General features: G+C 71.7%; 3 protein-coding genes across 3 annotated transcripts in view; all 3 read right to left on the bottom strand.

Annotated features, from left to right (window-relative positions):
• Window positions 1-114: 114 nt before the first annotated feature.
• Window positions 115-3,449, bottom strand: GCDH (glutaryl-CoA dehydrogenase). The gene is made up of 10 exons (XM_063318979.1): window positions 3,374-3,449; window positions 3,084-3,221; window positions 2,865-2,927; window positions 2,083-2,253; window positions 1,593-1,722; window positions 1,292-1,511; window positions 1,108-1,211; window positions 907-1,032; window positions 661-821; window positions 115-581 (listed from the first exon to the last, which is right to left on the bottom strand). Exons 1-10 carry the CDS (start codon window positions 3,447-3,449, stop codon window positions 490-492), a joined length of 1,281 nt encoding a protein of 426 aa, XP_063175049.1. The 3' UTR covers window positions 115-489.
• A 701-nt stretch (window positions 3,450-4,150) lies between these two features.
• MAST1 (microtubule associated serine/threonine kinase 1) lies at window positions 4,151-23,066 on the bottom strand (the record flags this gene model as incomplete). The annotated part of the gene is given in 27 exon segments (XM_063318978.1): window positions 4,151-5,708; window positions 6,246-6,415; window positions 6,641-6,771; window positions 7,595-7,717; window positions 8,166-8,398; window positions 9,020-9,075; window positions 9,078-9,192; window positions 9,690-9,877; window positions 10,330-10,448; window positions 11,698-11,769; window positions 11,771-11,808; window positions 12,934-13,061; window positions 13,142-13,238; window positions 14,488-14,622; window positions 14,625-14,652; window positions 14,728-14,860; window positions 15,464-15,602; window positions 17,416-17,624; window positions 18,426-18,511; window positions 18,584-18,651; window positions 19,049-19,178; window positions 19,795-19,896; window positions 20,768-20,974; window positions 21,343-21,419; window positions 21,990-22,155; window positions 22,779-22,857; window positions 22,975-23,066. Coding segments are annotated over 27 exon segments (3,807 nt in total), but the record flags the coding sequence as incomplete, so codon positions are not given.
• Window positions 23,067-23,351: 285 nt separating this feature from the next.
• LOC134507971 (bestrophin-2-like) overlaps window positions 23,352-23,663 on the bottom strand; it is a 4,876-nt gene continuing 4,564 nt past the window's right edge. Inside the window, 1 exon segment of the mRNA XM_063318964.1 lies at window positions 23,352-23,391. Within this exon segment, the coding sequence (XP_063175034.1) occupies window positions 23,352-23,391 (40 nt within the window).

The raw sequence follows: 23,663 nt of genomic DNA, 5'->3' as shown, positions 1-23,663 counted from the left end.
CCGCACCACGCACCACACGTGCTGATGCAGGGCCCCCTCCCAGTGGCAGCTTAATTAATGCTGATGAACGGAGACCGGCGCGGGGTGGCTTTTCCACCTTTTATAGGCGAGTGGCCGCAAAGACGGCAAAGGCAGCAGGGCAGTTCACTGGCCAAAAGGCTCCGCGGTGGCAAAGCCCGGCACAAAGGGGGCTGCCCGGTCCCACCGGTGACACCGAGTCCTGTCAGTGACAGCGGGTCCGTTCGGTGATAACTTGTCCTGTTGGTGACACTGTGGTTGGTGATACGTGTCCCATTGGTAACGTGGGATCCAGTCGGTGATATGGGTCCGATTGGTGACAGCTGATTCCGTCGGTGACACGGGTCCAGTCTATGGATGCGTCTCCCACGGGTGACGTCCTGGCCACGGTGGTGGCACAAGGCCTGTCATACCACAGAGCGTCGCAGCCACGTGCCGCTGCCGTGGTGCCAGATGCCGTCCCCATCCCATTTATCCTCGCGGTGCCGGCGGCTTGCTGGGGGCAAAGGCCTGGATGCCAGTGATGGCTCGTCCCAGGATGAGCGCGTGGATGTCGTGGGTGCCTGCGGGCAAGGGAGCGGCCAGGTGGCACCGTTGCCAGCAGGACCCTCCGTGTGTGTCCCCCCCCCGGCACGGTGGTACCTTCGTAGGTGTTGACAGCCTCCAGGTTCATGAGGTGCCGGATGACGTGGTACTCGTCGCACACCCCGTTCCCCCCCAGCATGTCCCGCGCCTCCCGGGCGATGGCCAGCGCCTTCCCGCATGAGTTGCGCTTCAGCATCGACACCATCTCGGGGGCCGCCCTGGGGGGGGGACGGGGGAGATGCTGTCATCCACCCCCATCCCCGACACCCCCTTTCCCTGCGGGCCCCTCACGGCGGCACCCACCTGCCCTCATCCTTGAGGCGGCCGAGGCGCAGGCAGGCCTGCAGCCCCAGGGCGATCTCTGTCACCATGTCGGCCAGCTTCTTCTGCACCAGCTGGTTGCGTGCCAGCGGACCCCCAAACTGGTTCCTGTGGTGGAAAGTAGGGTGGTGGAGGGGCTGGGGGGGGTCTGGTGGGACCCCCCCAAGCACCCCCTGGCGTTACCTGTCAAGGACGTATTGCCGTGCCGTCTCCAGGCAGGTCTCAGCGGCGCCCAGCGCGCCCCAGGCGATGCCGTAGCGTGCATGGTTCAGGCAGCCGAAGGGTCCCTGGGGTGAGCAGGTGTCACTGGGACCCCCCATCCCACGGCAGGACCCCCCCCAAAAACCCCAGTGTCCCTGCCTCTTACCGCCAGGCCCTCGGCGTGGGGCAGCAGGTTCTCCTCTGGCACCTCCACATCCTCCATCACGATCATGCCAGTGGCGGAGGCGCGGAGCGAGAATTTGCCCTCGATTTTGGGGGTGCTGAGGCCGGGGGTCCCTCGCTCCAGCAGGAATCCCCGCACCTTCCCGTCCCCCTCACACACTGCCCACACCAGGCACAGGTCGGCCGCCGGCGCGTTGGTGATCCTGGGCAGGGTGTTGGGGGTTCAAGGGGGGGTCCGGGGCTGTCGGGGGGGTCCCCATCGCCCCCTCCGCCCCAGGGCTCACCAGGTCTTGGAGCCCCGCAGCGTGTAGGTCTTCGCGCCAGGGTTGTACCGTGCCCGTGTCTCCATGCGCCCCGGGTCGCTCCCGTGGTTGGGCTCCGTCAGACCGAAGCACCCCAGCATCTCCCCCCGTGCTGGGGTGGGGGGTGTGTCAGGGGGAGCATGGGACCCCCACGGCTCCCCCATCCTGCCCCAACAGACTCCCCCGAACACGCCTCCTGCCCTACAGACCATCCCCTCCTGCCCCATGGCCCCCAACTTGTCCCACAGATGCCCCTCCTGCCCCACAGGCCTCCACTCACCCCACGGATGCCCCTCCCTCCCATCCCACAGACCCCCCCTCCTGCCCCATGGCCTCCCACTTGTCCCACAGACCCCCCTCCTGCCCCACAGACCCCCCCTTCCTGCCCCACAGATGCCCAGAGATCCCCTCTCCTGCCCCAGTATCCACCCCCTTCTGCCCACAGCCTCCCCCCGCCCGGTGCGGGTCTCACCCAGGGGGGGCAGGAAGCGGTCCCGCTGGGCGGGGGTCCCGTAGGCCATGATGGGGTGCATGACGAGGGAGGACTGGACGCTCAGCACCGACCGGTAGCTGCTGTCCACCTGCTCCAGCTCCCGCGCCACCAGCCCGTAGCCCACCGAGGTGGTGCCCGCACAGCCGTACCCTAGGGACAGTCACAGCCCACGGAGACCCCCGAGACCCCCCCAGTGTACCCTGGGGACAGTCACACCCCATGGAGACCCCCGAGAACCCCCCAGTGTACCCTGGGGACAGTCACAGCTCACAGAGACCCCCGAGACCCCCCCAGTGTACCGTGGGGACAGTCACACCCCATGGAGACCCCCGAGAACCCCCCAGTGTACCCTGGGGACAGTCACACCCCACGGAGACCCCCGAGAACCCTCCAGTGTACCCTGGGGACAGTCACACCCCACGGAGACCCCCAGGATCCCCCAGTGTACCCTGGGGACAGTCACAGCTCACGGAGACCCCCGAGAACCCTCCAGTGTACCCTGGGGACAGTCACACCCCATGGAGACCCCTGGCCCCCCCACCCCCGGGAATCCCAGCCCTGCTCCCTCTGCCCGGCCCCCCCCCAGGAACCACCCCCTACCCCCATGAGAGGACATTGCCCCCCTAAACACCCCCAAGTAGGACCAACAGCCTCCCCAGCCCCTCCAAACCCTCTCCTCACCCCTAGGGGCCCCCTCCCCAAAACGCCCCTTGTAGCCCCCCCCCCGCTTCCCCAGCTCCCTTACTGGGACCCCAACTCACCTTTGATGGTGGGGCCCAGCACCCCCAGCGCTCCCATCTCCGACACGATCTCCCGGTCAAAGACTGAGGAAGGTGGCGAGGGGGGGAATTAAGGTGGGGACCCCCCACAGAAGTGGGGCTGGGGACAGGGGTGGTGTTGAAGGGATGGGGGGGTGCTGGGGGGACATGGGGGGGGCCAGGGGGGGTTATGGGGGGGGTGAAGGCGGGGGGGGTCCGTACCCTCATGTCGGTTGGCGTGCAGGACGCGGGGCAGCAGCCGCTCCCGGCAGTACTTGCGCATGGTGTCTCGCAGTAGCCGCTCCTCGGGGGCCAGTAGCCCCTCCAGCCCCAGCGGGTCCCGCCAGTCGAAGGCTTTTGTGGGGGGGGGTGGCAACATCAAGGAGGGGGGCACACAGGGGTGTGGGTCAACACCAGCCGCACATAAGTGCCCCCCACCCTCAAAGCAGCGGTCGGGACGGGGGCGGGGGGGGGGGGGGTGTATCGGCGCTCTGTCGCAACTCACCCGGCGGGGGGGGGGGCCGAGCCCCCCCAGCGGACGCCGCTCCGGAGGGGGCGTAGCAGCGGGGCGGCCAGGCGCAGCGCCATGGGGGTCTGGGAGGGGGGGACACGACACACGCGACTGATCCAGGGACCCCCAACTGCCCCCAGGGACCCCCCACCACTTCCCCAGGGACCCTCCGACTAACCACCCCCCCCCGAGACCCCCCAACTCCCCCCCTAGACCCTAAACTCCTAAACTGCCCCCCCCCCCAGAATCTCAACTCCCCCCCCCAGACCCTAAACTACCCCCCCCAGACCCCCAACTCCACTTCAGGACCCTAAGCTACTCCCCCCCCCCCCCCCGACCCCAAATTTCCCCCCGGCCCCTAAATTACCCCCCGCAAAGACGCCCAGCTACCCCCGCCCCCGGGACCCACAACCACTCCCCCCGAGATCCCTTAACTACCCCCAGGGACCCCCAACTGCCCCCTCCCGGCCCCCCCCCGTGGCCCAGCCCTCCCCCAAGTCCGCCCCCTACTGCCCCCGCCCCCCGGCTGACCGCGACCCCCGCAACGGCCGCCGACCCCCCCCCCGGCCCCGCACCGTGCGAGCTCGGCGGCGGCGAACGGGCCCGGAGGCGCCCTCGGCCGTGACGTCACAGGGGGGTGTGGCGGGGGGCGCGACGAGGGGCGTGACGTTAACCCGCGCGTGCCCGGGCTCCGTGCGGGGAGGGGGGGGCGCTCAGAGCTGCGGGACCCCTCAAACCACCGCCCGGACGTACCTTGGGGGCTGGGGGGGGCTCGGGGGGGTCCCCGCGGCGCGATGTCCCCCCCCCCCGGTCCCCAGGGAGGCGCGGGGCGGGGGTCGGTGCTGTACAGGCTTTATTGGTCCCCGGGGCCCCCCCGGCCCCCCCGGCCCGGGAGGGGGCGTTTGCATAGCGAGAAGGGGGGGGCGGTGGGTGATGATGATGTCACACGGGGCGGGGAGGGGTTTTGGTGATGTCACCTGCTCGGCCGGCCCTTGCAGTGATGTCAGCTGCTGGCGCGTGTGACATCACCGTGTGGCCTGGGGGGGTGCGTCGGCCCCGCTCCGTGACCTCGCGGCGGTGACATCACCGCCCCCGCCCCCCTGTCACCACGGCTGTGACGTCACCATTGCCATGCCTCCCGTTACATCAGAGCTGTGACATCACCATTCCCACGACTCCCGTTACATCAGAGCTGTGATGTCACTGTTCCCACGCCTCCCATTACATCACAGCTGTGACATCACCACCGCCGCACCATCAGCGTCACCGTAAAGGTGACATCGTCGATTCCGCGCTGCCGCCACCGCTGCTGTGATGTCACGGCTCCACCGCTGCCAGCTGTGACGTCACCCTCCCTCCCCAACGGCCACCGCCTCTCTGACGTCACCATTCCCCCTCCCCGAGTGACATCAGAGCTCTGCCTCCCCCCCCCCCGCCCGCCTGTGACATCGCCGCTGTGACATCAGTGCGGTGAGAACCGGGGGCAAGCAGGACACTGGGAGTGGGGGGCTGCCGGGCCGATGACATCACACCGGGGGGGCGGGGGGGGGGGGGGCTGTCACAGTATTAACCCTTTGTGTATGGGGGGGCCCCGCATGCCTGGGGGCCCCCCCTATTTACAGCCACAGGAGGGGGGGGGGGGGGGGTGTCTCAGCGCCCTGGGGGGGGGGCAGTGCGGGGGGTCCCCATGGCCCCATCCCCCTCCCCGGGGGCCGCCCCGGGCCCCACCACCACGATGGGCACCGGGGGGGCCCCCCCACGCCGGGCCTGCTCGTGCTCCTGCACCGGGCTCAGGGCTTTGGGGGGGCCCCCCACCGGCTGGGGGGGGACGGCGGCGGCCTCGTTGGCGGGGGGGCCTCCCAGCAGCAGCGGCAGCTCCTGGCGGCCCAGGCGGCGGGCAGGGGGGGGCGGCGGCGGCGGCGGCGGTGGGGGGGTCCCCTCGGCCGGGCTCTCCCCGTCCCACTCGGCCAAGCTCTGCAGCGGCGGCTCGGCCGGGAAGTCCTTGCGGGGGGGGTCCAGCCCCAACTTGCGGGGAGTCCCCCCCGTTCCCACCCCGGAACCTTTCTCGGGGGGTCCCCGCCGAGCCAGGCGGGGGGATTCGGCCGCCTTGGGGTGCAGCTTGGCGGGGAAAGCGGGGGGCGAGGCGGCGGGGGGCGAGGGGGTGTGGGCCAGGGGGGAGAGGGGGATGCTGCCGGCCGATTTGCAGCGGGCCGCCCGGTACTGACGCTGCAGCTTCGGGGACAGGCCCTGCAGGGAGCTGGGACGCAGGTGGGGCCCGGCCGGGGCCGGTGACGGGGGGGCGCTGGAGCCCGGGGAGCTGCTGGGGGGGGAGGCACCTGCGGAGGGTGCGGGTCAGGGATGGGGAGGGGTTTCCCACCTCTCCCCGTCCCCAACCTTGGCCCACCAGGGCCCTACCGGGCCCTGGTGGGCCAAGGTTGGGGACGGGTCGGGTGTTCAAGGGGCTTTTGGGGGGCAAATGGGTGGCCCCGTGTGTCCGCTGCGGCTCCGCCCCCCCGCCCCGCCCCCGCCCCTTGGCCCCGCCCACACGCATCCCATTGGCCCGTCTCCCGCCTCGCCCCCTTCCACGGCCCCGCCCGCTCTGTCCCCACCCACCCGTCAAACCCACCCCCCCCCCAGGGCCCCGCCCTCCCTGTTCCCATTGGCCTGATCCCACCCCGCCCCTGTGCCCTGGCCCCGCCCACCCCGCCCCCCACGCCCCCCGCCCGCCCGTTCCCATAGGCCCGCCCCTGCACCGGGACCCCGCCCCGTTCCCAGGGCCCTGCCCAGCCATTGGCCCGGCCCTCCCCGCCCCTGCGCCGCGGCCCCGCCCCGTCCCCATGGCCCCGCCCCGTTGCCACGGCGGCGCCTCCTACCCGCCTCGGCGGCGCGCGGCGGGAGGGCGGGGTCCCGTGCGCGCGCGTGGGTGGGGGAGGCGGGGAGGCTGTCGGAGGAGGAGAGCGAGCGGCTCAGTGACGTCAGCGAGCGGCTCGTGTGCAGCAGCGAGGCCTGGCGCGCCAGGTGCCGGAAGAGGGCGCTGCGCCGCCTGGCGGACGGGAGGACCCTCAGCGCCGCCGCCGCCGCCGGGACGCGCCCCAAACCCCGCCCACAAACCCCGCCCCCGGAGCCGGCCCCGCCCCCGCGCCCCCCCCCCCCCCCCGCTCATCCCCAGTCCCTCCCAGTTCCCCCCAGCTGCCCCGATTCCCCAGTCCCCCCCAGTTCGCCCCATTTCCCCCCGGTCCCCCCGATTTCCCCCCCCCCCGGCCCCCACCTCTCGTGGCCGCCGCCCCCCCGCCGGTTCCTCCGCGCCATCTTCCCACGGGCCCCGCGGCGCCGGGCGGGGCCCAGCCGGATCGAGGTGTTTTCCAACGGCGTCGTCGTCACCAGCACCTTCGTCCCGCTCTGGGGCGCGGGGTGTCACCGCCACGCCCCGCCACGCCCCGCCCCGCCCCGCCCTGCCACACCACAACCCCCTCCCTGCCACGCCCCACCACGCCCCTGCCACACCGCACCCCCCTGCCACACCCTGCCACGCCCTGCCACGCCCCACCCCGCCCCGCCACACCGCACCCCCCTCCCTGCCACGCCCCACCCCGCCCTGCCACACCCTGCCACGCCCCTGCCACACCGCACTCCCCGCCACACCCTGCCACGCCCTGCCACGCCCCACCCCCCTGCCACACCGTAGCCCCCTCCCTGCCACGCCCTGCCACGCCCCTGCAACACCGCACCCCCCTGCCACACCCTGCCACGCCCTGCCACGCCCCACCCCGCCCTGCCACACCGCACCCCCCTCCCTGCCACGCCCTGCCACGCCCCTGCCACGCCCTGCCACGCCCCACCCCGCCCTGCCACACCGCACCCCCCCTCCCTGCCACACCCTGCCACGCCCTACCACGACCCGGAACCACACTGTGACCCCCCCCGTGACCCTGCCATGACCTATGACCCCCCCATGACCCCCTGGCAGCCCTATGACCTGGCCGTGACCCCACCGCAACCTCCCCCCCCCGTGACCTTTACAGCATGTGACCCCCCGTGACCTTCCGCCCTGTGACCCCGTGACCCCGTGACGACCCCGTGACCTCCCGTGACCCCCTGCCCTGTGACCCCCCGGTCCTGTGACCTCTCCATGACCCCCCGTGACCCCCACGAGACCGTGACCCCCCCCCCGCGGTGACCCTCCGCCCTGTGACCCCCCCCGACCCCCCCCGTGACCCCTGACCTTGAGGATGAGCTCGACGACCTCGGTGTGCACCAGCCCGTGGACGGGCTCCCCGTTGACGTGGGTGATGAGGTCACCGGCGCAAAGCCCCGCCTCCTGCGCTGGGCCCCCCTCCTCCACGTGCTGCGCCCCCCCCCCCCCCCACGCCGTTACCCACAATGCACCGGGGCCGCGTGTCCCCAGCGTCCCCCCCCGAGACCCCCAGGTACGCCCCCATGTCCCCCCGATGTCCCCCCCCATGTCCTCAGTGTCCCACCATCCTCCCACATCTCCTCCGATGTCCCCCCCATGTCCCAAACATCCCCCCCCTGTCCCAAATGACGCCTCACATACCCCCCCATGTCCCCAATGTGTCCCCCCCCAACCTCCCCTTGGTGTCCCCAATGTCCCACGAGCCCCGGTGTCCCCAATACCCCCCAGCGTCCCCACCATGTCCCCAGTGTCATGTGTGTCCGCCCTTCCCCCCACCACCTCCCCATCCCACCGCCCTCCCCCATGTCCCCAACCCCCCCCCCCCGCCCCAGTGTCCCCCCCGATGTCCCCCCCGATGTCCCCCCCCGGCCCCCCTGACCCAGACGACGTGGTGGACGCTGTAGACGTCGCTGTCGCCCAGGTAGACGCGGATGGCGCGGAGGGTGAACCCGAACTTCTTGCCGGGGCGGGGGATGGCGATGGGGGAGCGGGGGGGGGCGGCCACCGCCGGGGCCAGCTCCCGCCCGGGGGACGAGTCGCGGGAGGACGGGTCCGACGAGAGCGACCGCGGCGACATGGGGCTGCCCAGGGGCGAGGAGCCGGGCGCCTCCCCTGCGCCCCCCCCGATGGCACCCCCCCCCTCAGGACCCGGACCCCCCGCTGCCCCCCACCCTGGGGGCCCACCGCCGCCCCCGGGGGTCCGGACCCCCACTACCCAGGGACCCCCACGCGCCCCCCCGGGGGACCCCTACCCCGGGGACCGGGGGTCCCACCACCCCCCCGGGGACCCCCCACCCCCCCGGGGGACCCACCGGCACCCCCAGGGGTCCACCCCCCCAGGGACACCCCCCTGGGGACCGGGCGACCCACCACCCCCTCGGGGACATGGGCACCCCCCCCCACCCCCAGGGGGACCCGGGTGACCAGGGGACCCCCGCCCCCCCCCCCACCATCCTTAGGATCCACAGCACCCACGGGGACCCGGGGACCCCCCCCTCCAGCCCCCCCAGGGGCACCCAGGTGTCCGGGAGACCCCCACCACCTTTGGGGACCCAGGGGGACCCAGGCACCCAGGGGCACCCCCCCCACTCACCCCCCCCAGGGGCACCCGGGTGACCAGGGACCCCCCACCCTCGGGACCCAGGTGCCCAGGACACCCCCCAGGGGGGCCCCAAGGGGATGTTGGGGTGCTGGGGGGGGGGGGAATTGGTGTCCCGGGGGGGTGACACCCACCGCTGGGGATGATGACGGAGAGGGCGGTGGCCGAGGCCGACTTGGTGACCTTCCCGGGGGGCTGCGCTTGTCACCCCCCCCTTCGGGGGCCACCCCCGGGTGCCGCGGGCGCCGCAGACCCCCCAGCTCGGCCCGGGGTGGGGGCAGGTCCCCGGCCCGGGGGGCTCTGTCTCCTAGGGGAGGGGGGGGGGGCGCGGATAGTGAGGACCCCGGCGTCCGGGACCCCCCCCGCAAGGGACCCAGGGCTCCAGGACCCCCCCAACTGGGGACCCAGGCATCCAGGACCCCCCCCAACTGGGGACCCGGTGTCCGGGACCCCCCCTCCAAGGGACCCAGGGCTCCAGGACCCCCCCAACTGGGGACCCAGGCGTCCAGGACCCCCCCCAACTGGGGACCCGGTGTCCGGGACCCCCCCCCAAGGGACCCAGGGCTCCAGGACCCCCCCAGCTGGGGACCCGGTGTCCGGGACCCCCCCCCAAGGGACCCAGGGCTCCAGGACCCCCCTAACTGGAGACCCAGGCGTCCAGGACCCCCCCCAGCTGGGGACCCGGTGTCCGGGACCCCCCCTCCAAGGGACCCAGGGCTCCAGGACCCCCCCAGCTGGGGACCCGGTGTCCGGGACCCCCCCTCCAAGGGACCCCCCCAAAGGACCCCGGCGTCCGGGACCGACCTGGCTCCTCGCTGGGTCCATCCGTGGGTCCATCGCGGGGGGGGACCCCGTTGCGGGGGGGCGTCCGCTCCTCGGGGGGGGGCCCGGGGCGCCCCGGTTCCAGCAGGGCCGAGAAGCGGCGACGGGCGCCCGGAGGGGGGCTGCCCTCGCCCTCGGGGGGGGCTCCCTCGGCTGCCGGTGGCCGCTTCCTACCGTTCGGGGGGGGGGTGGGTCTGACCACTGCACCCCCCCCCCCCCCCAATCACCCGCTCTGGGACACCCAAGCACCCAGGCAGACCCCAGGCGTTGCCCCCCCCCCCTACAGGGGACACCCGTGTGCCCCCCCAAGGGACCCTGGTGTGACCCCCCCCCAACAGGGACCCAGGTGTGACCCCCCCCGGGGATCCAGGTACGACTCCCCCAGGGGTCCCAGGCATTGTCCCCCCGGGGACCCAGGTCTGACCCCCCCCCCGCCAGGGGGGACCCAGGTGTGACCCCCCCCCCCCGCCATGTGTAACCCCCCCGGGACTCAGGTGTGACACCCCCCCCCCCGGGGACTCAGGCCTTGCCCCCCCCCCCCCCCCCCAGGGACCCATGTGTGCCCCCCCCCCCCACCCCGTGTGCCCCCCCCGTGCCCCGCGGCGGTGAGGGGGGGTCTCACAGCTCGGGGGACGCCGTGCGCCAGCCGCGGCTCAGCCCCTCGCGTCGCCCCTCGTCCCGCGGCCGCCCCTTGGGCCCCTTCGGCTCCGGCTGCGGCAGCTGCTCCAGGCTGCTGTACACCTGCGGGGGGGGCCGCGCGCGTGAGCGCACGGGGGGCACGCGGGGGATCGCGCGGGTGCGACGGCAGGAGGGTTGGCACACGCGCGGTCGCGCGGGGATGGCACACGTGTGATCGCACGAGGGTCGCAGGGGGGTCTGGGCACGTGGGGTCGCGCGGGGGAGGCGCACGAGGGTCACACGAGGGTTTGCACACGTGTGATTGCACGGGGATGGCACACGTGTGATCGCACGAGGGTCGCAGGAGGGTCTGGGCACGTGGGGTCGCACGGGGGAGGCGCATGAGGGTCGCACGAGGGCTTGCACACGCGTGATCGCACGGGGATGGCACACGTGTGGGCGCACGAGGGTCGCACGAGGGTTTGCACATGCGTGATCGCACGGGGGCATCATGCGTGTGGGTGCACGAGGGTCGCACGAGGGTTGCACGAGGGTTTGGGCACGTGTGGTCGCACGGGGGAGGCGCACGAGGGTCACACAAGGGTTTGCACACGTGTGGGCGCACGAGGGTCGCACGAGGGTTTGCACACACGTGATCGCACAGGGGCGTCACGCGTGTGGGCGCACGAGGGTCACACGAGGGTCTGGGCACGTGGGGTCACACGGGGGAGGCGCACGAGGGTCACACGAGGGTTTGCACACGTGTGATCGCACGGGGACAGCGCACGAGGGTCACACGAGGGTTTGCACACGCGTGATCGCACGGGGATGGCACATGTGTGGGCACACGAGGGTCGCACGAGGGTCTGGGCACGTGGGGTCACACGGGGGAGGCGCGCGAGGGGCACACGAGGGTCACACGAGGGTCGCACACGTGTGATTGCACGGGGGCATCACGCGTGTGGGTGCACGAGGGTTGCACGAGGGTCGCACACGTGTGGTCTCACGAGGGGCACACGAGGGTCACACGAGGGTCCGGGCACGTGTGATTGCACGGGGGGCGTCACGCATGTGGTCGCACGAGGGTTCGGACACGCGCGATCGCAGGGGGGGGTCACGCGGGTTTTTGCACACGTGTGACCCCCCCCGGGGTTTTTCACAAGTGTGAGCGCACGAGGGGCCCGGGGGGGGAGGGGGGGGGGTTCGGACACGCGCGATGGCACGAGGGTTTGGCCACGTGCGATCACACGGGGGTTTTCATGGGGGGGTGTCGCACGAGGGTTTGCACGAGGGGCCTGCGCATCCCCGTGTCCCCCACGTGTCCCCCCCCCTCCCCTTGTGGACCCCCCCCGGACCCCCCCCGTGCCCCCACCTTGCTGAATCGGGGGGAGCAGGACGAGAACTGCCGGATCTCCACGGGCTCGTCCTCCGTCGTGTCCTCGTCCCTCGTAGGGGGTGACGTGGGGGTACCGGTCCGAGCGCGCTGCGGGGGGGGGGGTCCCATAGGGTCACCCCGGGGGGGGGCCTGGGGGCGAGGGGACCCATAGAGGGGCCCATGGGGGGATTCTTGGCGGGGCGGGGGGGGGGGTGTCCCATGATGGGGGGGTGGGGGTTGAAGGTCCCCTTGGAGGGGCTGGAAGCCCTGGGCGGGGGGGGGGGGGGAAGGGGGGACCAAGGGGGTGTCCCCCGGGAGGGGTCGTGGGGTGGTCCCAGGGTTGGGTCCCAAGGTTGGGGTCTTGGGGGGGGCGGGTCCCAAGAGGACCCAAGGGAGTCCTTGGAGGGTCCCAGGGGAGTCCTGGGGGGGGGGTCCCAAAGAATCCCAGGGTTGGGGTCCCGGGGGGGGGGGGGGGGGGGTCTCAGGGTGTCAAGGGAGGGTGATCGCAGCCGGTGGGTGGGTCCCGAGGGGTCCCGGGGGGCTCACAGGGTGGGGATCCTGGGGGGTCACAGGGTTGGGGTCCTGGGGGGGGGGTCCCGAGGGGTCCTAAGGGGGTCCTGGGGGGGTCGCAGGGTGGGGAGGTCCCAGCGTTGGGATCCTGGGAGAGTCCTAGGGGGGTCCTGGAGGGTCCCGAGGGGTCCCGGGGGGGGTCACAGTGTGGGGATCCCGGGGGGTTCCCAGGTTGGGGTCCTGGGGGGATCCCGGGGGGGGAGTCACAGAGTGGGGGTCCCAGGGTTGGGGTCCTGGTGGAGTCCTGGGGGTGTTCTTGAGGGCTCCCAAGGGGGTCCTGGGGGGGTCGCAGGGTGGGGGGGTCGCAGGGTGGGGGGGGTCCCAGCGTTGGGATCCTGGGAGAGTCCTAGGGGGGTCCTGGAGGGTCCCGAGGGGTCCCGGGGGGGGTCACAGTGTGGGGATCCTGGGGGGGGTCACAGGGTTGGGGTCCTGGGGGGGGGGTCCCGAGGGGTCCCGAGGGGTCCCAAGGGGGTCCTGGGGGGGTCGCAGGGTGGGGGGGGTCCCAGCGTTGGGATCCTGGGAGAGTCCCAGGGGGGTCCTGGAGGGTCCCGAGGGGTCCCGGGGGGGTCATAGGGTGGGGATCCCGGGGGGTTCCCAGGGTTGGGGTCCCGGGGGGGGGCCCTGTGGGGTGGCGGGGGGGTGGCGGGGGGGGGGGTCCCTCACTGTCGAAGTAGCTGGTGTCCTCCTCGGACTCCAGGTGCGGCACGAACTCGGCTTTTTGCCGCAGGAGCCCCGTCCAGTCCAGCGCCGCGAAGAAGCCGTGGGCCTTCACCTCCTGCGCCCCCCCTGGGGACAGGGACGGGGTCAGCGGGGTCGGGGGGGGGGGGGGGGGGAGCCGGGGGGGGGGGGGGGTCCCGGGGGTCTCACCGGCCCGAGGCGCCGCAGGGGGTCGGGCTGCAGGAGGCAGGAGATGAGGTGCTGGGCGTCGGGGGGCAGCGCCTCGTCCCCCTCCGGCCACAGGATCTCGTCTGTCGCGGGGGGGGGGGGGACACACACCGGGGGGGGGGACACACACCGGGGGGGGGACACACACGGGGGGACGCACGTGAGCGCGGGGTCGTGGCTGCCGGCCCCCGTCTTGTCCCCACGTCCCCGTCACGGTACCAGGGGTGACCCGTCCCCGTGTCCCCGTCCCGGGGTACCCGAGGTGACCCGCTCCCCCCACCGTGTCCCCCCACGTCCCCCCGCGTCCCCGTACCCGAGGCGTCCTGCTCTGTGTCCCCTTGTGTCCCTCCCTTGTCCCCATCCCGGTGTCCCCATGTCCCCCCCATACCCAAAATGACCCTCCCCGTGTCCCCATGTGTCCCCCCCCCCGTACCAAACATGACCCGCCCTGTGTCCCCGTGTCCCCATGCATCCCCCCCATGTGTCCCCCCGTGTGTCCCCCCGTCTGAGACGACCCCCACCATGTCCTCATGTCCCCCTGTCCCCACGTCCCCCTGGTACCTGAGATGACCCACCCTGTGTCCCCATGTCCCCCCATGTCCCCATGTCCCCCCATACCCGAGATGACCCCCCGTGTCCCCTCCCACCTGAGATGACCTGCCCCATGTCCCCATGTCCCCCCATTTCCCCATGTCCCCCCATACCCAAGTTGACCCGGACCTGCCCTGTGTCCCCATGTCCCCCCACGTCCCCCTGTGTCCCCCCTGTGCCTGAGATGACCTGCCCTGTGTCCCCATGTCCCCCCACATCCCCTCACGTCCCCCGTGTCCCCCCCATCCCCGAGATGACCCGCCCTGTGTCCCGATGTCCCCCCATGTCCCCATGTCCCCTCATACCCGAGTTGACCCAGACCTGCCCCGTGTCCCCATGTCCCCCCGTGTCCCTCCCCCTACCCGAGACGACCTGCCCTGTGTCCCCATGTCCCCCCATGTCCCCAGGTCCCCCCATACCTGAGATGACCCGCCCCATGTCCCCATGTCCCCCACATCCCCCTGTGTCCCCCCATACCCGAGATGACCCGTCCTGTGTCCCCATGTCCCCCCACGTCCCCCTGTGTCCCCCCGTACCCGAGATGACCTGCCCTGTGTCCCCATGTCCCCCCACGTCCCCTCATGTCCCCCGTGTCCCCCCCATCCCTGAGATGACCCGCCCTGTGTCCCCATGTCCCCCCATGTCCCCATGTCCCCCCATGTCCCCAGGTCCCCCCATACCCGAGTTGACCCGGACCCGCCCCGTGTCCCCATGTCCCCCCCGTGTCCCCCTGCCCCGTACCCGAGATGACCTGCCCGAAGAGCTCCTCGGGGGTGTCCCCGAAGAAGGGGACGCAGCCCACCAGGAACTCGTAGAGGACGATGCCCATGGCCCACCAGTCCACGGGCTTCCCGTAGCCCTGCCGCAGGATCACCTCGGCGCGATGTACTCGGGGGTCCCGCACACCTGCGGGGGGGGGGGGGGAAAGTCGGCGGCGGGGATGGGGGGGGGGGATGAGGGGGGGGAGGGGACACCCCCCACCTGCTTGTCGCGGAACTCGCGGGCGTCCTTCTCCATGTGGCCCTCGTAGAGGTTGGTGGTGAGGCTCATCAGCCCCATCTTGGACAGCCCGAAGTCCGTCAGCTTCACGTGGCCCAGGGAGGTGATCAGCAGGCTGGGGGGGGGACGGGGGGGACACACACGGGACACAGGGGTGGGGGGGGGGGGGACACACACACTCAGGCATCCAGCATCCCCCCCCCCCCACCCCCGAATCCGGACCCCCCCCCCCATCCCACCCCAGGGACCCCAGCGTCAGGTGGGGACCCAGGTGTCTGACGTGTGCCCCCCCCCCCCCCCCCCCCATGGCACGACCTCCCCCACCCCAGGCGTCCGGTGACGACCCCCCCCCAGCCCCAACTCCACACCGACCCCCCCCCCCCCAACTCTGGGGACCCCGGTATCCATCGCTCCCCCCCACCCCAGACACCCCCCCCCCCCATCCCACCCCGGGGTCTCAGGCATCCTGTCCCCCCCCCCCCGCCAGCCCAAGTCCCCCCACCCCACCCTGGGGACCCACGCGTCCAGTGACACACCCCCCCCCCCCCCAGATCCACGTCCCCCCCATCCCAGAACCTCCCCCCGCCCCGTCCCACACGGGGGACCCCGGCATCCGCAGGGGACCCCGGCATCCGGGACCCAGAGGTTCGGCGTGTGTCCCCCCCCCGGCCTGGGGATCCCCCCCCCCCCCCAGTCCCCAGGACCCCCCCCCTCGCACTTGTCGGGCTTGAGGTCGCGGTGGACGATGCCGTAGTTGTGCAGATACTCCAGGGCCAGCACCGTCTCGGCGAAGTAAAGCCGGGCCAGTTCCAGCGGCAGCGCCCCGATGTGCTTCAGCAGCGTGGCACAGTCCCCGCCTGGGGGGCACCGGGGGGGGGACACCGGGGGGGGGGGGACACCGGGGGGGGGGGGACACCGGGGGGGACACACCGGGGGGGGGGGAGGACAGAGGGGACACAGCGGTGCGAGTCACGGCACCGCCAGCCCCGCGCGGCGACGCCCAGCCCCACAGCGTGATGCCCAGCCCCGATGTCACGACGCCCCGTAGCGCGAGACCCAGCCCCATATCACGATGCCCAGCCCTGTATCGCGACGCCCTATATCATGACACCCAGCCCTATATCACAATACCCAGCCCTATATCACGATACCCAGCCCAATATCACACTGCCCAGCCCCATATCACGACACCCAGCCCCGTATCACGATGCCCAGCCCTGTATCGTAATGCCCTATATCATGATACCCAGCCCTATATCACGATACCCAGCCCCATATCATGACACCCAGCCCCATATCGCGATGCCCAGCCCCGTATCGCAATGCCCAGCCCTGTATCGCGACGCCCTGTATCATGACACCCAGCCCTATATCACGATACCCAGCCCAATATCACACTGCCCAGCCCCATATCACGACACCCAGCCCCGTATCACGATGCCCAGCCCTGTATCGCAATGCCCTATATCACGATACCCAGCCCTATATCACGATACCCAGCCCAATATCACACTGCCCAGCCCCATATCACACTGCCCAGCCCCATATCACGACACCCAGCCCCAATCACAACAGCCAGCCCCATATCACAATGCCCAGCCCTGTATCACGACGCCCTATATCATGATACCCAGCCCAATATCACACTGCCCAGCCCCATATCATGACGCCCAGCCCTGTATCGTGATGCCCAGCCCCAATCACAACAGCCAGCCCCATATCACGATGCCCAGCCCTGTATCACGACGCCCTATATCATGATACCCAGCCCTATATCACGATACCCAGCCCAATATCACACTGCCCAGCCCCATATCATGACGCCCAGCCCCGTATCGTGATGCCCAGCCCCATATCAAAACAGCCAGCCCCATACCACGATGCCCAGCCCCATATCACGATGCCCAGCCCCATATCATGACACCCAGCCCCGTATTGTGATGCCCAGCCCCATATCACAATGCCCAGCCCCATATCGCGATGCCCAGCCCTGTATCACGACAACCAGTCCAATATCACACTGCCCAGCCCCATGTCATGACACCCAGCCCTGTATCGTGATGCCTAGCCCCATATCACAACGTTCCATATCATGATATCCAGCCCTATATCACAACACCCAGCCCCATATCATGACACTCAGTCCCTGCATTGTGACGCCCAGCCCCATATTGCGCTGCCCAGACCCATATCGTGACGCCCAGCCCCCGTATCACGATGCCCAGCCCCATATTGCAATGCCCAGCCCCATATCGTGATGCCCAGCCCCTGTATCATGATGCCCAGCCCCATATCGTGACGCCCAGCCCCTGTATCATGATGCCCAGCCTCACATCGCAATGCCCAGCCCCTCTATCACGATGCCCAGCCCCATATCGTGACGCCCAGCCCCTATATCATGATGCCCAGCCTCATATCGCAATGCCCAGCCCCATATCGTGACGCCCAGCCCCTGTATCACGATGCCCAGCCCCATATCGTGACGCCCAGCCCCTGTATCACGATGCCCAGCCCTATATCGTGACGCCCAGCCCCTGTATCACGATGCCCAGCCTCATATCGCAATGCCCAGCCCCATATCGTGACGCCCAGCCCCTGTATCACGATGCCCAGCCCCATATCGTGACGCCCAGCCCCCCGTATCGCGCTGCCCGCCGTCCCCGCGCCCACCTTCCACGTACTCCATGACCATGCAGAGGTGGCGGCGGGTCTGGAAGGAGCAGAACATGCTGACGACGAAGGGGTTCTCGGCGAAGGTGAGGATGTCGCGCTCCACGAAGGCCTGTTCCACCTGGTTGCGCAGCAGCAGGTTCTGCTTGTTGATCTTCTTCATGGCGAAGCGCTGGCGCGTGGCCCGGTGCCGCACCAGGTACACGGCCCTGCCGGCACGGCACGCGTCACCCCGCGGCAGGGACACCGCCGGATGGGACACCCCCCCCCGGACCCTCCCCTGGGGACCCCGGCGTCCGGGGACCATCCTGGGGGCTCCGGTGTCCAGCACCCCCTTGGGGACCCCGGCATCTGGGGACTCTCCGGCGACACCGGGGCCAGCACCCCCCCCCAGGACCCCCCCACCCCCCCCCACCCAGGGACCCTTCCATGGACCCCGGCGTCTGGGAATCTCCTGAGGACCCCAGTGTTTGGGACCACCCCAGGGACCCCGGCATCCAGCAGCCCCCCAGGGATCCCGGCAGCTGGGAACCTCCCGGGGACCCCAGTGTCTGGCATCCCCCCAGGGACACCCCCCCCCGCCCAGGGACACCCCCCCGCCAGGGACCCCAGCGTCCCCCCAGGGACCCCAGCATCCAGGACCCTTCCAGGGACTGTGGGGTCCGAGGATCTCCTGGGGACCCCGGTATCCGGGACCCCCCCCAGGGACCCCAGTGTTTGGGACCATCCCGGGGGACCCCAGTGTCCGGCACCCCCCCAGGGATCCCGGCACCTGGGAACCTCCCGGGGACCCCAGGGTCTGGGACCCCCCCCCCAGGACCCCAGTGACCGGCACCTTCCCGGGAACCCCCTGTGTCTGGGACCCTCCTGGGGACCGTGGCGCCGGCACCTCCTTGGGGACCCCGGCGTCTGGGACCCTCCCAGGGGACCCCAGTGTCTGGCACCCCCCCAGGAGACCCCGGCGTCCAAGACCACCCCCCCGGGAGACCCCGGTGTCGGGGGCTGCTCACCCGTAGGCGCCGTTGCTGATGAGTTTGATGGTCTCGAAGTCGCCTTCGCCCGGCGGCTTCTTGGCCCTGGGGACGGCGCTTCGGCCCTGGGGGGACACGGGGTGACACGGGGTGGACACGCGGGGAGGGACGCGCAGGGACCCTGCCCCGGCGCCCACCTCAGCCCCCTCCTCGGGCTCCGGCGTGTTGCTGCCGCCGCTGTCGGGCTCCTCCAGATGCACCACGTCTGCGGGGACAGGGGGCGTCACGCGCGTGCGGGGACACGGGGCGTCACGCGTGTGCGGGAACACGGGGCGTCACGCGTGTGCAGGGACACGGGGCGCCACGCGTGTGCGGGGACACGGGGCGTCAACACGCGCGCAGCCCCAGTGCACAACCCCCCCCCCGGGCACCTTCCCACACCCCCGCACACCCCCCCCGCCATGATCCGTGCAGACATGATCCGTGCACGCTTCCACACGCGTGTGCAGCCCTGCCCACCCCCCCCGCCATGCAGACCCCACGCGTCCCCCCCTCCCCACACACCCCCCCACACACACCCCCGCCCAGTGCACGCTCCCACACGCGTGTGCGTGCTCCCACACGCAGGCGGGTGCCCCGCGGCCGCTCGCACACGCGTGTACCGGGGAAGGGGTCCCGCGCCAGCCCCAGCTGCCCGATGATGTATCGGGGGATGTCGGCCTTCAGCAGCCCCTCGCGGGCCTGGCCCTCGGCCGCCGCCAGCAGCTGGTAGAACTCGGCCGGGTCGAACTCCTGCGCCCACACGCCCCGTCACGCGTGTGCCGGGGTGGGGGGGAACACGCAGCATCACACGCGTGCGCACGGGGGCAGGCACCATCACGGGTGTGCACGGGGGCGGGGGGGGGGTGGGGGGGGAATAACCCGCCGAAACGGTGCAACGCGCCGGCAGACGCGTGCCGGCACACGCGTGTGCGCGTGCGTGTGAGGGCCCGCGGCCCTGCACAGGCGTGTGAGCGTGCGGCTGCGCGCGCGCCGGGACACGCGTGCGCGACCGAGCCCCACCCCCGCCACCATGCCTGCGCACACGCGTGTCGCCGTGCCAACGCACACGCGTGTGCCAGAGCACACACGCGTGTGCCCCCCCCCGCCCCCCCCCGGCCTTTGTCTCGGTGGTACCCGGGATGCTCCGTCGCCATGGCGCTGCCCCGGCAACACGGCTGTCACCGTGGCAACGGCGGCACACAGGGATTGGCCGGGGCGTTGTCGGGGTGACCGGAAGGGCTTCGTCTGATTGGACGGTTGGGATGGTGCAAAATGGGATGGGGGGGGTGGGGGGGGTGTCACAGGGCCCGGACGCGGGGTCCCCTGGGGTGGGAAGGGCGATCCGGGGGGGTCCCGGGGGACTCACCAGGCACTCGAGCAGCCGGGCGGGGCGGGAGATGATGATGAGGAGCTTCTTCACCAGCTGGGTGATGAAGGCCACCTCCTCCGACTCCGAGCGCTCGTAGGCCTGGGGGGACACGGGGAGAAGGTTGGCGGGGGTTGGGGGGGGGGTTTGGCAGGGGGTCCCAGGGGACGGGGGAATGCCAGGGGGTCCCATGGGCTCCAGGGCATCCTGTTGGGTCCTGTTGGGTCCCACTGGGTGATGAGGGTTCCCACTGGGCCCTGGTGGGTCCCCATTAGGTGCTGAGGGTGCCATTGGGCCCCATTAGGACCAACTGGGTGCTGTTGGGTCCCAGTAGTGTCCCATTGGGTCCCTCGGGGCCCCGTTGGGTGCCAATAGGTCTGCGTTGGACCCTGTTGGGTCCATGTTGAGCTCTGTTGGGTGCCATTGGGTCCCGTTGGATCCCTGTTGGTTGCAATTGGGTTCTTTTGGGTCCCCACTGGGTGCCATTGGGTCTTGTTGGTCCCTGCTGGGTCCCATTGGGTGCTGTTGGTCCCTGTTGGGTCCCATTGGGCACCGTTGAGCCCCATTGGGTCCCATCGGGCACCGTTGGATCCTACCGGGCACCGTTGGGCACCATTGGGTCCCACTGGGCGCCATTGGGTCCTGTTGGGCACCGTTGGGCACCATTGGGTCCCGTTGGGCGCCGTTGGGCACCGTTGGGCGCCGTTGGGTCCCATTGGGCACCGTTGGGCGTTGCTGGGTCCCGTTGGGCGCCGCTGGGTCTCGTTGGGCGCCACTGGGTCCTGTTGAGTCCCGTTGGGCGCTGTTGGGCACCGTTGGGCACCATTGGGTCCCATTGGGCGCCGTTGGGCACCGTTGGGTCCCATTGGGCACTGTTGGGTGCCACTGGGTCCCGTTGGGTCCCGTTGGACGCTGTTGGGCACCGTTGGGCACCATTGGGTCCCATTGGGTCCCCATGGGCGCCGGAGCTCACGTCCTGCAGCAGCCGCTCCATGTTCTCCTGCAGCTCATAGAAGTAGGCGGCGGTGATGAGGCCGTGCCGGGCCTTGGCCAGGCAGTCGCGCGCCAGTTCCACCAGCTGGTGCTGGATGAAGCTGAGGGCGCCGTCGGCCAGCGGGGTCCCCCCGGGGCCGCAGCCCCGCACAAACTCCTCCAGCCGCTCCTCCATCTGCGCCGTCGCCTGCGGGACCCAGGCGGGCAGGGCTCCCCACGGCTCCCGACATCCCCCTGGAGCCCCGCCAAGACCCCATAACCTCCTCCGGTGCCCCAGAGCACACACCCCCCCCGCCTCGAGCTGTCGCACACCTCCCCCTCCGGAACCTCAGAGCCCCCCCCGACCCCCCATAAATACCCCATAACCCCCAAGACCCCCATCATCCTTCCAGAACCCCCCCGAGATCCTGTATCTGCCCCCAGTGCCCATCAGCCGCCTGAGACACCCCCCCGAGGGGTTCCATAACCCCCCAACCCCCATAGCGGCCCCCCAGCCCCCCTCCCAAGACCTCGTGTCCCCCCCCAGCCCCCCCCCGCGTCCCCCGCCAGCCCCACCTTGGGGAATCGCTCCTTGTAGACGTGGTTCATCATCACGATCTCGTTTGTCGTGGGACGAGGGCGAGCGCCCGGGGCTGGGGCGGGGGGCGGCACCACTGGCACCCGTGGGACCCACAAGCGTGTGTCCCCCCGCCCCGCCTCCCCACTGCTGGCACCCGCAGGACCCCCCACAATCCTTCCATCCACACACACCCCCCCTCCCCCACCGATATCCCACGGTCACAGTGCCCCCATCACCGTACTGTCCCCCCCCACCCCCACGCTGCCCCATTGCCCCCCCGCCACGACGTCCCCCTGCCCTGGGTCACCCCAGACCCACGGTGTCCCCCCCCCTCACGGCGCACCGATTCCCCCACGGTGGCCCCAGATCCCCACCCCCTCCAGCCCTACGGTGTCCCCCAGCCCCATGGTCACCCCGACGCCCTGGTGCCCCCTCCCAACCCCATGGTGACCCCCAGCCCCCTGATGCCCCGATTCCCCCATTGGGGTCCCCAAACCCTGACACCCCCCCCCCCAGCCCTACGGTGTCCCCAAGCCCCATGGTCACCCCAAAGCCCTCGTTCCCCTGCCCCCAGCCCCCTGGTGCCCCGATTCCCCCCTGGGTCCCCAAATCCCCCGCTCCCCCCGCAGTGCCCCAGCCCCACCTGAGGCCTGCGGGAGCGGGGGCGCGGGGCCCGGGCCCCCCCGGGCCCCCCCATCCTCCTCGGCCAGGCTCTCGGAGCTGCCGAAGTGGCGGGAGAGGAACCGCAGCTCCTCCGGCGTCGGCTGCGCCGGCAGCTGGTGCAGGCGCTCCTGGGACGAGCACGAGGACTGCGCGCCCGCGTCACCCCCCGACCCCCCCCACGGACCCCCGACCCCCACCCCCCCCCACGGGCCCCCAACCCGCCCCATCGACCCCCCCGGACCTCCCAGATCCCCGACCCACCCCATGGACCCCTCACGGGCCCTCACAGACCCCCCGCCATGGCACCCCACAAGGACCCGTGGCCACCCACAGGGACCCGCTGTCCCCCATGGACCCCCCCACGGCCCCACAGGGACCCCTGGCCACCCCCCGACCCTGCAGACCCCCGCAGCACCCACGGAAGTGGGGTGACCCAGTTCCCACTGACCCACTGGACCCACTGACCCGAAGACCCACTGACCCCCATGGGCCCCCACGGACCCCCCCCAGTGAGCTCCATGAGGACCCATGGCCCCCCCCAGGGACCCACTGACCCCCACGGACCCCCCCCCATGGCCCTACGGGGACCCCTGGCCACCCACTGACCCCTCCCCAGCGCCCCCCCCCACGGGTGGACCCACAGGCCAGCCTCAACCAGACCCACAGCTCACCCCACATCCCCCCCCCCGCCCCCCCCCCCCATGCCATGGGGAGGGGGGCCCCAGCGAATCCCCTGGATGTGAGGGGGGCTCCGGGCCCCCCGACTCACCGAGACGGTGGAGCTGGGGGTGTTGGTGCCATAACCCGAGGAGGGCAGCGAGGCCAGCGACCAGCGGCGCCCGTCGGCTCTGGGGGGCGGGGGGGGGGGTTGGGGGGGGGTGGGATAGGGGGGTGTCAGACCTCCCCACCCACCCCCCCCCGACCCCCATCGCCACCCGGATGCCGGGGTCCCCCCCCCCCTTTACCGGCGGGAGGAGGCGAAGGAGAAGTGGGCCGGGTTGCTGGGCGAGAAGTTGCGGGGGCTGTCGAGGGGGCTGCTGCCTGTGGGGGGGGGACACACACACACACATGGGGGGGGGGGAGACAAAACAGGGGTGTGACGTCACCCCCGCCCCGCCCTGACACCCCCAACCCCGCCAGGCCCCACCCACAATGGAGGGGGAGGGGCCAAACGGATGCAAACACCACCCCCACCCCCCCCCCCCCGGGGAAAAGGGTAGGGGGGGGCAGGAGGGACCCCAGGGGCTGGAAGGGGGGGGGGGGGGGGCAATGGGTACCTTGGGGGTCCCCAGGTTTGCCTGGGGGGGGTTCTTGGGGCCTTTGGGGGGGGCAATGGGTCCCTTCAGGGGGTCCCAATGGGTCCCTGGGGGGGTTCTTGGGGCCTTTGGGGGGCAATGGGTCCCTGGGGGGGGGTGTCCCTGGGAGGTTTCTGGGGGGCCTTTGGGGGTCCCTCTGGGTCCCTGGGGGGGTTCTTGGGGCCTGAGGGGGGCAAGGGGTCCCTTGGGGGGTCCCTACGGGTCCCTGGGGGGAGCTCCCAGGTTTCCCTGGGGGGGCAATGGGTCCCTTGGGGGGGTCCCAGTGGTTTTGGGGGGGTTCCTTATGGGTCTTTGAGGGGGGGGGCGGTCTACAGATAGCTGGGGCTCCCCTGTGAGCC

Source organism: Chroicocephalus ridibundus, chromosome 29 (assembly GCF_963924245.1).
Source record: "Chroicocephalus ridibundus chromosome 29, bChrRid1.1, whole genome shotgun sequence".
Taxonomy (NCBI): Eukaryota; Metazoa; Chordata; class Aves; order Charadriiformes; family Laridae; genus Chroicocephalus; species Chroicocephalus ridibundus.
This window is presented reverse-complemented; position numbering and strand designations above follow the sequence as displayed.

Bases quoted from the DNA above. Each gene is read 5' to 3' on its own strand.
- GCDH (XM_063318979.1), bottom strand. From the start codon at position 3,449: ATGGCGCTGCGCCTGGCCGCCCCGCTGCTACGCCCCCTCCGGAGCGGC. The intron at 3,222-3,373 runs CCGCCGGGTGAG...CACCCCCCCCCA, and splicing joins GGGGGGCTCGGCCCCCCCCC to CAAAAGCCTTCGACTGGCGG. The intron at 582-660 runs GTACCACCGTGC...CCTTGCCCGCAG, and splicing joins GGCTGTCAACACCTACGAAG to GCACCCACGACATCCACGCG.